At 40.9% G+C, this 12,909-nt stretch overlaps 1 protein-coding gene across 9 annotated transcripts in view; it reads left to right on the forward strand.

Annotated features, from left to right (window-relative positions):
* RALYL (RALY RNA binding protein like) overlaps positions 1-12,909 on the forward strand; it is a 589,572-nt gene that overhangs the window by 559,402 nt on the left and 17,261 nt on the right. For all 9 annotated transcript variants that reach the window (XM_083187344.1, XM_083187345.1, XM_083187340.1 and 6 more), the window contains one exon: positions 11,088-11,201. In XM_083187344.1, the coding sequence (XP_083043470.1) occupies positions 11,088-11,201 (114 nt within the window). The remainder of the gene's footprint in view (positions 1-11,087; positions 11,202-12,909) is intronic.

The following is a 12,909-nucleotide window of genomic DNA, read 5'->3' on the forward strand; positions in this document are numbered from 1 at the left end:
CTGCATTTATTTAGTAGTTCTGTGGGGGAAGGGGGGGGGGTCTTCTCTTTTTATTTTTAAATGGAGCATGCAGGCTCCACTGCCTCACAATTGATAGGCAAGAATCACCGCCTATACTACACTCCCTCACCTACCAAAGTTCATCACAGTGAGCATCATATAATGCAGAGAGCATGACAGTGACAGACATATAAAACAGGGACCTGTAGTGACTACTATATAATACAAAGAACCTCACAGACCAACATATAATACAGAGAGCATCAGTGACAGCAATATAATAAAAAGAGCAGCAATGGGCACCAGGGGAGACTCCAGAGGAGGGACTGCAACACAGTTCAAATTCAAATAGGGGAAGGCAAAGTAACTGCCACCAAATGCCATTCCAAACTGACTCACTGGCAGTTGGTGTGGCTCCCCTATTTGAATTTTGGACTGTGCAGCAACCCCTCCTCTGGAGCCGCCACCGGTGGCCACCTTGCAATACAGAGGGCATTAGTAACTTCCAGACAATACAATGCAATACAGAGAGCATCAATGATTACCATGTACAGTATGGGCGTATTGTTTAAAAAGCCTGGATTTGTAAATGGTGTTCTACAGTCCACTCTTGCACCTCATATTTTGCACTTCAATTCTCTGTTCCCTCCTCATTTCCCTTCTACGATCATGCAGAAACAACATAGCTAATACCTGCATGTCAGACATTAAGATTTCCTTTCATTGCTCCAGTAGTCAAGTATCCACTGCCGCAAGTTCTGGTATTTTGGAGACAATGGGGTATATTCAATCTCCTGCCGCAATTCCCGACGGGGGAAATAGCGTCAGGGCCCTATTCAATGCTGTCTTCCCCAACAGCATTGAACAGGGGAAGGCAAAGTAACTGCCACCAAATGCCATTCCAAACTGACTCACTGGCAGTTGGTGTGGCTCCCCTATTTGAATTTTGGACTGTGCAGCAACCCCTCCTCTGGAGCCGCCACCGGTGGCCACCTTGCAATACAGAGGGCATTAGTAACTTCCAGACAATACAATGCAATACAGAGAGCATCAATGATTACCATGTACAGTATGGGCGTATTGTTTAAAAAGCCTGGATTTGTAAATGGTGTTCTAAAGTCCACTCTTGCACCTCATATTTTGCACTTCAATTCTCTGTTCCCTCCTCATTTCCCTTCTACGATCATGCAGAAACAACATAGCTAATACCTGCATGTCAGACATTAAGATTTCCTTTCATTGCTCCAGTAGTCAAGTATCCACTGCCGCAAGTTCTGGTATTTTGGAGACAATGGGGTATATTCAATCTCCTGCCGCAATTCCCGACGGGGGAAATAGCGTCAGGGCCCTATTCAATGCTGTCTTCCCCAACAGCATTGAACAGGGATCTCTGCAGAACATGCCCAACTTTACAAGCAGTCGTGCACATTCTGCCGAGAACGGCCAGGAATTGTCGAGCTCCAGGCCAGCCTGACAGTTTGACAGCAGATTGAATACGCCCCTTAGTTATCAGGGAGCCATTCAATCCTAGATGATGAATAGACCACTACATATGTGAAGGATATCGCAAACACAATACTTGAAGACATAATATTTAGACTGTTATACATTATTTAAAAAAAAAAGTGCTGTTCAAAGATCCAAAAGTCTGAGATTATTGTGATATATGATGCACTTGTGAATTTAAATTTGTCATAAAGCCATCATTATACCCTGGGAAGTTCTGTACACATGGATTAGCATGTAATCAGGGTGCTGAGATGGGACCCAAAGCCTTTTCATTACAGAAATCCATTTCTTAAAAACACGCTTCAATGTATCAATTTATTGTACTTCGAAAAACCCAGGTGCAAAATTCCATTTAGCATATACATCATTATTTGGAATTATTCCTGAGTCTTACACTGCCATGTTACGTAAAACCAATCATTTTTTTTTTAGAATCAATCTAAGCTCATTCATGGTCTACTGGATACGATGCAGGCCATCTCTAATAGAGCAGGAGAACTACCGATGAGAGCAAGTTGCACGTTCTCCGCTTTCCTTTTACTATTCAAATGTTGTTTTGAATAGAAAAAGACAGTTATTTTTTATTTACTTTTTTAGGAGTACAATAACAGATATTAGTTGTACATGTTAAGTCTCCCATATCTGAAAATCCAATTTCCGAAATGAAACAAAATACAGGTTCTTTTTTTATACAGTGACACCTTTGTTTTCTGATAATTCAACATTCACAAACTTTTTTTATACACAAAATTATTCATATATTGTATAAAACGACCTTATTTAATTATTAACTGTTTCTTATATAGCGCACACATATTCCGCAGCACTTTACAGAGAATAGTTGAGTATACGCATCAGTCCCTGACCCAGTGGAGCTTACAATCTACATTCCCTACCACATGTACACGCACACACATTCATCCTGGGAGACAATTAACCTACCAGTATATTTTTGGAGTGTAGGAGGAAACCGGAGTACCCGGAGGAAACTGATTCAAGTATGGGGAGCATATACAAACTCCGTACAGCTAGGGCTTTGGTGGGAATCGAACTCCAAGTGGTGTACGGCAGTAATGCTAACCATTACACCACCCATGCTGCCCACCTACAGGCTATTTGTATAGAGTGTTTATGAACAAGATGTATCATTATCTTATGCAAAGTTTCCAACATGTGGAAAATTCAAAAATCCATAAAACTTCTGGTCTGAAGTGTTTCAAATATGTGAGACTCAACCGGTTAGGCAGTATGCTATATCGATAGCTTTATTTTCTAAAGCAATAAGCCACATATACTGAACACTTGGACTAAGATGACTTAGCACCTGTAGTTTATGATAAATCGATGCTACACTAACTAATTGTTTTATGGATAAATTAAATGCAAGATATATAATACTGGAAATTGTTTTAGTTGACATGAAAAAGGTACTCTTTACCTAGAACGGCGCCCATCGCGGTGATCGCGACATCGCGGGCAGCACATAAACGGCCGCGACGCGATGCCCGCGATCACCGCGATTTTCCCATAGGGAACAATGTTAAAAAGCCTAATTGACCGCGATTTTGCATTCAATGCCTCAATGCCCGCGATTTTCCCATAGGAATCAATGTTAAATGGGCTACAGAGCCCAAATAGCCCCAATTAACCCTTAAATGTCCCCCCAATTTTTGTACGCCACCCCACAATCCACGCCAACCCGAAGCGTGGCGAGCGCAGCGAGCCAGCGAGGGGCGGCGGTACGCGTCCTCCGACCTTTTCATGCCCTACTATCCACGTCGGCGTGGAGTTGAGAATAGAATAGTGTGGCGAGCGCAGCGAGCCACCGAGCCCGAAGCGTGGCGAGCGCAGCGAGCCCCGCGAGGGGACGCGGATACCTTCACAGTTATACGCGTCCCCTCGCGGACTTCACAGGTGTCCGTGGCGACGCGGACACCTGTGAAGCCCGCGAAGGGACGCGTTTACCTGTGAAGGTATCCGCGTCCCCTCGCGGGGCTCGCTGCGCTCGCCACGCTTCGGGCTCGGTGGCTCGCTGCGCTCGCCACACTATTCTATTCTCAACTCCACGCCGACGTGGATAGTAGGGCATGAAAAGGTCGGAGGACGCGTACCGCCGCCCCTGGCGGGCTCGCTGCGCTCGCCACGCTTCGGGTTGGCGTGGATCGTGGGGTGGCGTACAAAAATTGGGGGGACATTTAAGGGTTAATTGGGGCTATTTGGGCTCTGTAGCCCATTTAACATTGATTCCTATGGGAAAATCGCGGGCATTGAGGCATTTTACAGTAAAATCGCGGTCAATCAGGCTTTTTAACATTGTTCCCTATGGGAAAATCGCGGTAATCGCGGGTACCCGATTTTGATGTACCCGCGATTTACCCGCGATGCCCGCGATTACCGCGTTTTTTTACCCCCGACGCCCGCGATTCTGATCGCGGGCGCCGTTCTAGGTAAAGAGTACCTGAAAAAACTTAAAAAAGGGAAATGTGTGCATTGGACTGGAATTATCATGTCTGAAATATCGGGTGAAGTTTAATAGGATGAGAGATTAAGAATTTTTTTTTAAAGCAGCAATCATTTACACTGCAAAATCAAACTGGTTTTGCATTGTAAATGATTGCCGCTTTTAAAAAAAAAGGATATTTCTTACCAAATCGCTCACTTTCTGAATCTCTCATCCTATTAAATGTCCTTCATAGTCTTATTTTTATTTATTAATAGCTATTTATATAGCGCACACATGGTCGCAGCACTTTACAGTGAATATTTCAGAAACAGCAAAAAAAATTAAATAAATCCTAATATAATCTGGTTGAGAGGGGTTCAAACTTCTCCCATCCCTTGACATCATAAATGTTGTAATATAGGGAGTTGATATGTAGAGATCACACACACACACACACACACACATAACAGATTAGAATTACTAGATGAGTTTATAGTTTGAAACACGGAGCTCGCTACTTTCAAATGAGGCTGCTTCAACTTTCAAGATGACAGAATGGATGAGATAGGGAGATATTAAAGCCCCCTCTTTCCCATACCACAACTATTTAAAATTACCCATGTGTAGAGGCTGAGAAAAAGTTGATACTGCATTAGTGCATTACCACATTTATAGATATCATTGAGTCTGGCTCCTCCCTTGGTGCTCTAGTAAGTACAGTATGTACCCCTCCCCCTAAACACACACATCCACTTTGATCCCTGCAGGGCTGAGGACAAGTGGATCTTTGTGTTTAGCACTTTTGGTATACTGACTGAGGATGATTCCTACTGGTCCATAACATTGGAGTGGATAATATACAAACAATATATATTATACAGAGGCATAACTAGATATTTGTATTCCCCATATCAAACATTTGTAAAGGCCCATATGTACTACTCAATGGTTAGAATATATATAGCACATGTTACTTTGACAGGGAAGGTGGGCCCTTCTCAGCTGTGGGCCCCATAGCAACTGCACTCTCTGCACATGGTAGTTATGCCCTCGATATTATAAATACATTACAAAAATAGTTTTTGTGTAAGATTCATTGACAATGTATTTTAGAGAATAATGAACCATGTTTGTGATTTAATATATCAATTCTGTATATCAAAGTAGTGAGTGTTTTTTTTTTACATGTTATGAAATATGATTGGTTTAATGTCAGAAAGGTGTTAGACAGCAGATACGGAGGCCGAAACATGATACTGGATCCTGCACCACTCTGCTGCTTGAGAAGATGTTTAATAATAATAATAATAATAATAATAATAATAATAATAAATGAGTGTTCTTATCTTTTCTACCTTAATTATAGTATATCCTAATTGTTACTATAAAAGGATCTGAATATAAACCTCCTTTGGCCCCCATTTAATGTAAATTCATGTGGGAGGGCAGTTTTGCACCTTGGTGAAAAATGTAAAAAGGGTTAAGACTTGGAATTGAGGGCACAGCATAGTCCAGGGGGTGTGTGTTACATGTAGATGCTACATGTAACATGTGTCCATACATGTGTCCATACATGCAACCAAAAAAATCATTTTACATCTCTCGCATTACATGTGCTGTGTCCAGGTTTAGTTCGGCACCCTTGGATTAAAAAGAACAGTAACTAATAAAAATTCCATTTGTTGCTCAAGTGGATTGAAACAAATTGTACACACACTGAAAATATAGACTGAAATATAGACTTAGGATAGTAATTTTCTTTCATGCATGATTTCATTATGGAATTGCCTTTCCTATTTGTTTCTACATGTTAGCGTTAATAAGCCAACCGTGTATAATTTGATTCCTGTACTCTGAGACTATAGAAATCAGCATATTTTAATGTATATTTGCACACTATTTCAAGGCACTAAATGAAACATTGGATATTACATGTAGCGTTGCTGTATCTACGAGGCGTGATGTATATGACACGTACAGGTCTGTTATGAAAATATTGTATGCCCCTTTTGATACATCCACCAAAGCTACAGTACAGTATGTCTTTAGGAGTGGCCAGGTTAGAGCGGAGGAGGGGGCAGCACAGAGGTGATGCTGATGCCTTCTTCATTGAAGTGAACGGGACACGGGTTACCCATTCACACTTTTATCAGGGTCAGATTACCGGGTTGCCAGACCCAGGATTTTCGTCATGGCCCTTTACCACCCGGGTTGACCTGGTAACAACCCGTGATTGACCCAGGTATTTTGTACGGTGTGAAAGACGAATTAGAGAATTTACCATCTAGGTACGCTTGATAATTTTCTTTGCCAATGGATACCACAGCAGAAAAGTTTAGATTTGTCTATTGGGTACAATTGTATATACATTGCACATATTTTGTTATAACTAATGACAACAGGAATAAACATCTACATGGACAATTTTACTATCTGGAGCTGGACTTGGTCATTAAATGATGGCTCTGGAGGGATGTCTAAAACCTTCAAAAAGAGATAATAGCTAATCAGTTTTTAGCTAACATTTGTCTAGTGGGGAGGAGGTTGGGGGGTGTCAGGAATAGCTGCCCAGTGCCCGCAAAGCCCTGTGCCATGGAGCGGGTCGGCAGCAGCCGCATCCACCCCCCCACACACACCTTCTCGAAACTGGTCACAGTGGGAGGGGAGCGGAGGGGGATGGGGAGGGGGGATTTCACCTGGGGCGCTGACAGGGTTTGCTTCGACCCACTGCTGCCCCTCTCACTCTCTTTCTGTCAACCATTGTTTTTCCCTGTCACAGTATGCCTCTCCCTGACACCCTCTGCCTCTTCCTGTTACCAACTGCTTTGTTGCACATTGTAAACTTGTGGTTGAGGAGGGGGGCCCAAATTATATTTTTGCACCTGGGTTCACCAAACACAAGTTCTGCCACTTGTTTTGGCAACATTTTATGACATGACATTCTTAGTCAAATTCTGGTTATCTACATACAGTAATTTACTTTTCAAAGAAAATCGGTCCAATATGAGTTTTTAGATTACTATACCCGATTAGGGAGTATATCCCACTTTTTTATCCAATTAATAGTATTTTGATTTTTATTTTATACATTTATATTTCTTTTCATACGTAAAACATTTATAACATAAACTGTAAAAAAAAAATTTTGTTTTGGTTTAAATGTATTCCAAAATGTACAACCTTATTTTCTTTACCAGTTACTTCCCTAACTAGACATTTTATTATCAACTCATAATCAAATATTTATATATGAATGTAAAAAATCATTTGTTCATGTATTTCTAGTTGATTCCCACTTCTATTCTTTGCTGCCATAGGGAACTGATAAAAAATACTGAAAATAAGTGTTAAAATCTACTAGTACAAAAACGGTCTATTCATTCCCCAATTATTCAAGGATTTGACTTTTTGATGAAAATCGAGTTAGAAAAACTACTGTACTCAGTGGCGTAACTACGTGGGTGCAGGGGGTGCAGCTGCTATGGGGCCCGAACTGTTTCCAGGGCCCACAGCTCCCCCTGCACACACTGTAGTCTGCCCTCAAAGCTCAACACTTGCCGGAGCAGAGGCAGCTCCTCCCGGCTCCCGTAAGCAGCAGCCGTGGAGGATGTCGCGGCAGCGCTCTACCCCGACCCCCACAAACTTGTTTTCACTAGCCTGTCACTGTCAGGTGGAAGGCCTCGCTTCGGGCTTCTGTCCGAGACGCAATTCGCGGACATTTAGGGGGCGGGGCTTAATGCTGGTAAAGCACCGCCCCCATCAGAGACCTCTCTGGCTGACTGTGCTCAGGGCTGCTATTATAAGGTAAATTTTTCTCTCAACTCCCTAACTATTTCTTCCTTTGCAGTATGTGTCTCTACACATTCATTCAATTCATCTTTATCAATCCAAATGAAGCGAGCAGTGGTGTCATGTCACTGACACTAATAGGATTTTTAAATGTTTATAATCGCAACATACTTTAGCACCTTGATTTTATGTGAGTTTAGGATAGAGTGGCACCATGTACCCTCCTATCCCTATGTGTTTGTGATACCTTCAATCAACCTGTGCACGTGTCACCCTATACCCGCACTATACCTGTGTACCTCCGCTCTCTGTAGAAGGGCGGCCCCTTCAAAATTTTGCTATGGGGCCCACCAAGTCCTAGTTACGCCCCTGACTTTACTCCAATGTCATTCATCTTACAGAAGTCAACCTCATCCCTAGACTCCCTTTTTTTAACACAGCAACCTGTTCCTCAACTATTATTACGCACCAACCACTTCTCTACACTTACTTTTATCACACACCCACACACCAATACACAATGCCCATCTCTACACTCACTATTATTACACACCAACCCCAATCTCTAGACTTACTATTATCACTCACCAACACACCAACCCCATCTCTAAACTCACTATTATCACTCACAACCCCATCTCTACACTTACTATTATCACTCACCAACCCCAACTCTACACTTAAAATTATCAACCACCAACAGGTCAACTCCATCTCTACACTCAATATTTTTATACACCAACCTCATTTCTCAGCTCCCTATTATCACTCACCAACCTCATCTCTACACTTACTATTGTCACTCACCAACACACCAACCCTATCTCTGCACTCACTATTATTGCACACGAAATCACTCTCTACACTATTGTCACTCACCAACAAACAAAATCACTCACCAACACACCAACCCCATTGCTACACTCCCTATTATCATTCACCAACACACCAACCCCATCGCTATACTCCCTGTTATAATTCACCAAATCACCAACCCCATCGCTGCACTCCATATTATCACTCACCAACATACCAACCCCATCGCTATACTCCCTATTACCCCTCACCAACACACCAACCCCAGCTCTAAACTCACTATTATCACTGAACAACCCTATCTCTACACTTACTATTATCACTCACCAATACATCAACTCCATCTCTACACTCACTATTATCACTCAACAACACACCAACCCCAACTCTACACTAACTATTATGACTCGCCAAAACACCAACCCCATCTCCACACTCATTATTATCACACCTCAGATGTATCACTGCTCCCATACAAATCCCCTACCCCATTATTGAATATACCACTTTTGTATCCAATTTATAGTATATTGATTTTTCTTTTGTACGTTATATTTCTTTTCAAACTTAAAATGAGAAAAGTTTATAAAATAAACTGTAAAAAAAAAAAAAATCTTTGTTTTGGTTTAAATGTATTCCAAAATATAAACCCATACATACCTGTTATTTCCCTAACTAGACATTTTCTTATCAACTCTTATAAACAAATATTTATATTTGAATGTCAAAAATCATTTGTTCATGTATTTCTAGTTGATTCCCACTTCTATTCCTTACTGCCACGGGGAACTGATAACAAATACTGAAAATAAGTGTTATAATCTACTAGTACAAAAACTGTCTATTCATTCCTCGATTATTCATTTTATTTCTGCAAAGGATTTGACTTTTTGATGAAAATCTAGTTAGAAAAGCTACTGTACTCCAGTGCCATTCATCTTGCAGAAGTCATTTCTCGCAGATCAGAAATGTATTCCTTTTCATTTAGAATCCTTTGAAACTGAATTTGCACAAATTCACAGATCACTTATAGCATTGATGAGTTTTTCCCTCTAAAGAAAGAGAAGATGACTTTGGCTAAGAACCATTGAATGCAAAACTATTTTGAATAGCCATATTAAAGAGAGCTCTCATTTCTATGAAGGGCATAATATTGGCATGAAATGTGACAATTTCCATAAACCCTCTAAGGGAAACTTGTTCAATAAATTGTGGAAAACTTTACAATTTAGGGTACTTCTCGTATATGCCAAAAAACAAACATCAACATATTATGTCCTCTATCCATATTTAGCAATTTTATTCATTTATCTACAGATGGAGCCCTTCATTCAGCGCTGGGGCTCGTCAGAACGCCCCCACTGGAGAACCGGCGCTCCATCTGACTGGCACGTTTCGGGTCTGCGGGAGACTCCGTTTCAGGGAAATGGGCAGGGTTAAAGGGGGAGCAGGGAGGTGGGGGATGGTGTGGGAACCGGCACTGAGGCGGCGGTGATCCGGGGGGGGGGCTCCGGTTGAAGGGGATACTCATGCATCTCGAGCGCACACATCCCCTTCCGGCGGCTGGTGGGGTCTGGCGGAATCCAACACCAGCCCCTGCAAAGATGACAAGCGCTACATAGATACAGAATCTAATGTATTTCATTTCCTTTTTCTAAACCTATTGATGAGACACTAAGAACTACACAGGTCCACTCATGGCTGCTTAAAAAACATAATGCACTGGTCTAGTGTCAAGGCCCCAATACACTAGTACGATTTGGGTTGGTTTCACCCGCTCCCGATGGATCGGGATGAGAAATCATCCCAAATCGAATGTGTTTGATGTCCTTCTCGGGACCGCCCAGTACCCAAGGGGCTCGGAAACATCGCAGTAGTGTATGGGCACCTTCACTTTAGCACCTGTTCTACTTTGGCTTTTTTATATCTAATAAAACCAGTTGCGTCTCCAGAAGTTGGATTGAAATGTAAACAGGGGATCCACACCAACTGCCACCAACTGCCATTCCAAACTGACTGGCAGTGGTGTGGCTCCCCTATTTGAATTTTTAACTGTGCTGCAGCCCCTCCTCTGGAGCTGCCACTGGTAATAACCGATACGGATATGCACTCACCTTAGTTTCAGACACATGTTTATATAAATCACAGCTTGCTACTATGCAGTCAGAAGTAATAAAAAGCCTAGTAGCTCACACTATACAATACAAATATATCCAATTATGTTACATTTGGGAGCTAGTAGACACTTGGATGAAATAAATAACAATGTTCTATTGAATGTCATATTTAAACATAGTCTGTATGGTAGACCTTTCTCGAAAATGAAATAGTTGGTGATTCTTTATTTGTAACCTTTTCTGTATAGGAAAATGTTTACTAAAATTCACCTACAACATAGCAAATAGCAGACACAGAAATTATACCCTATGACTGCACCATAATGCACGGAACATTTGAGATAGTTGTGCAGTCTGTCAGATGGGATGAAATTATTGTTTTCAAGCTTTTGTCCATTTTTTTCTCTCTTCAGTGAAATCAGATGAGCTGCAAACAATCAAAAAGGAACTGACCCAAATCAAAACGAAAATCGACTCTCTGCTGGGCCGGCTGGAAAAGATTGAAAAACAGCAGAAGGCTGAAGCAGGTTGGTGAACATGATTTATGTCACAGGCTTGGGAATCTCATTATGAAGGAAATTTAACCTAGGAAAAGTATAACTCAAAGCTATGGTTTCGATTAAAGAATAGAAAATCCTTGAGCATTCTACAGACTGTGGGTGGGACAGGAGACTGAGATCAAATAGGCAAAACAAAATTAATTATGATCCTCAGACTTAAGAAAAATATCGAAAAGTAAAAATAAAACAGATATAAAAATATTTGACACATTTCAATAGTGGAATTTGAAATGTTCTTTGTCCTACTCCAATGCAGCCATACAGATGGAGCAGCTCTCATTAGACGATTCTATCGCCAATCGCCGCTGCTCGCCAACCGCCAGAAAGCACATTAAGCACAGGACAACTTGCACAACACAGAAACCACTCAGAAACTTGCTCAAAACTCCTCAAAACCACCAAACACCTCTAGCACCTCACCACACCTCTCTTCTCCACACCTACTGTAACTAAACACACAAGGAGCTGGGGCATGTTGGGGGCTATAAATATGGCTGTGAGAAGTCACTCCCATGTTTGAGAATTTGAACCAATCACAAATGAGAAAAACAACATGTCATGTTGCATATTTTGCAATAAATACGTACAGAATTTTTGGCCTCCAAATTACATACTGTATACGCTAACAACAATACGAATACGCATGTAAAAATACGAACCCATACGAATGAATACCACATCGGAAAATACAAATGACGCCAATTCAGGAGCTTAGTAAATTAGCATTTTGCAACTGAAAAGAAAAATGTGAACGATTCCAGGCGATGTCATTCGCACACAAATATAAATGACATCGACTCAAAGTCCTATTCCTAGTAAAGTTCCCCCGTCAAGTGAATGACAGTCTGTAGATGCTTCCTGCTGCAAAACCATATCTGTGCATGGTTGCTTCCAAATAAGCTGCTAAATCTAACTGCATCTGAATCCAGTCCAAAATGAATATAATACTCATGATCATAATATATCATGAGTATTATATAATACTCATGATATAATACTATGATCATAGAAAATTACATTTGTATATTATCCCCAATTGAAACACATAAAGATGCACCTGACTCAGCCATACATATTGTAGAGAAACTCAACATCCTAATAGTGTCTGCAGTATTGTGAGTCCGGAACCTCACATCAGTAATATAGTCATTATTAACATACTCCAGGTGTGTTCTCAGGGGCGCATAATCAGCTAATGGTAGTCTGAGCGCTACACCTCCTGGCTCTAAGGGTAAATCATTTGATAATTTAAGGGTTTAATAAAGTGAGATTAGATCACGTAAACTCAGTTCTCAGTACAATTACACTGATATAGATTGAATATCACACCTGCTGCAAGTGGCCCCAGTGATTTGGTCAAAATCCTGATGAAGGAGAAAGAGGATCGGAGGTTATAGTCACTGCAACTAGTGCATAGTTCATCCATACACGAAAAGACAATCTAATCAAAAGTTCTACATTTACTCTGGATTGACATGCTCCTTTTACATCAACAATAATAACAAATAGATATACAAGTAATTAGAAGTTGGTATTAATCTGAGCAATGTGATAAAACTTAAAAAGTACATAATAATAATTATTAATATAAAGAAAATCATAATATAGCAACATTGTATTAAAATAGAGATTTGCTTTTTCTAAAATGTATAAGTAGCTACTTGTTTTCCAGCTG

Source organism: Crinia signifera, chromosome 5, assembly GCF_055691185.1.
Source record: "Crinia signifera chromosome 5, ASM5569118v1, whole genome shotgun sequence".
NCBI classification, from domain to species: Eukaryota; Metazoa; Chordata; class Amphibia; order Anura; family Myobatrachidae; genus Crinia; species Crinia signifera.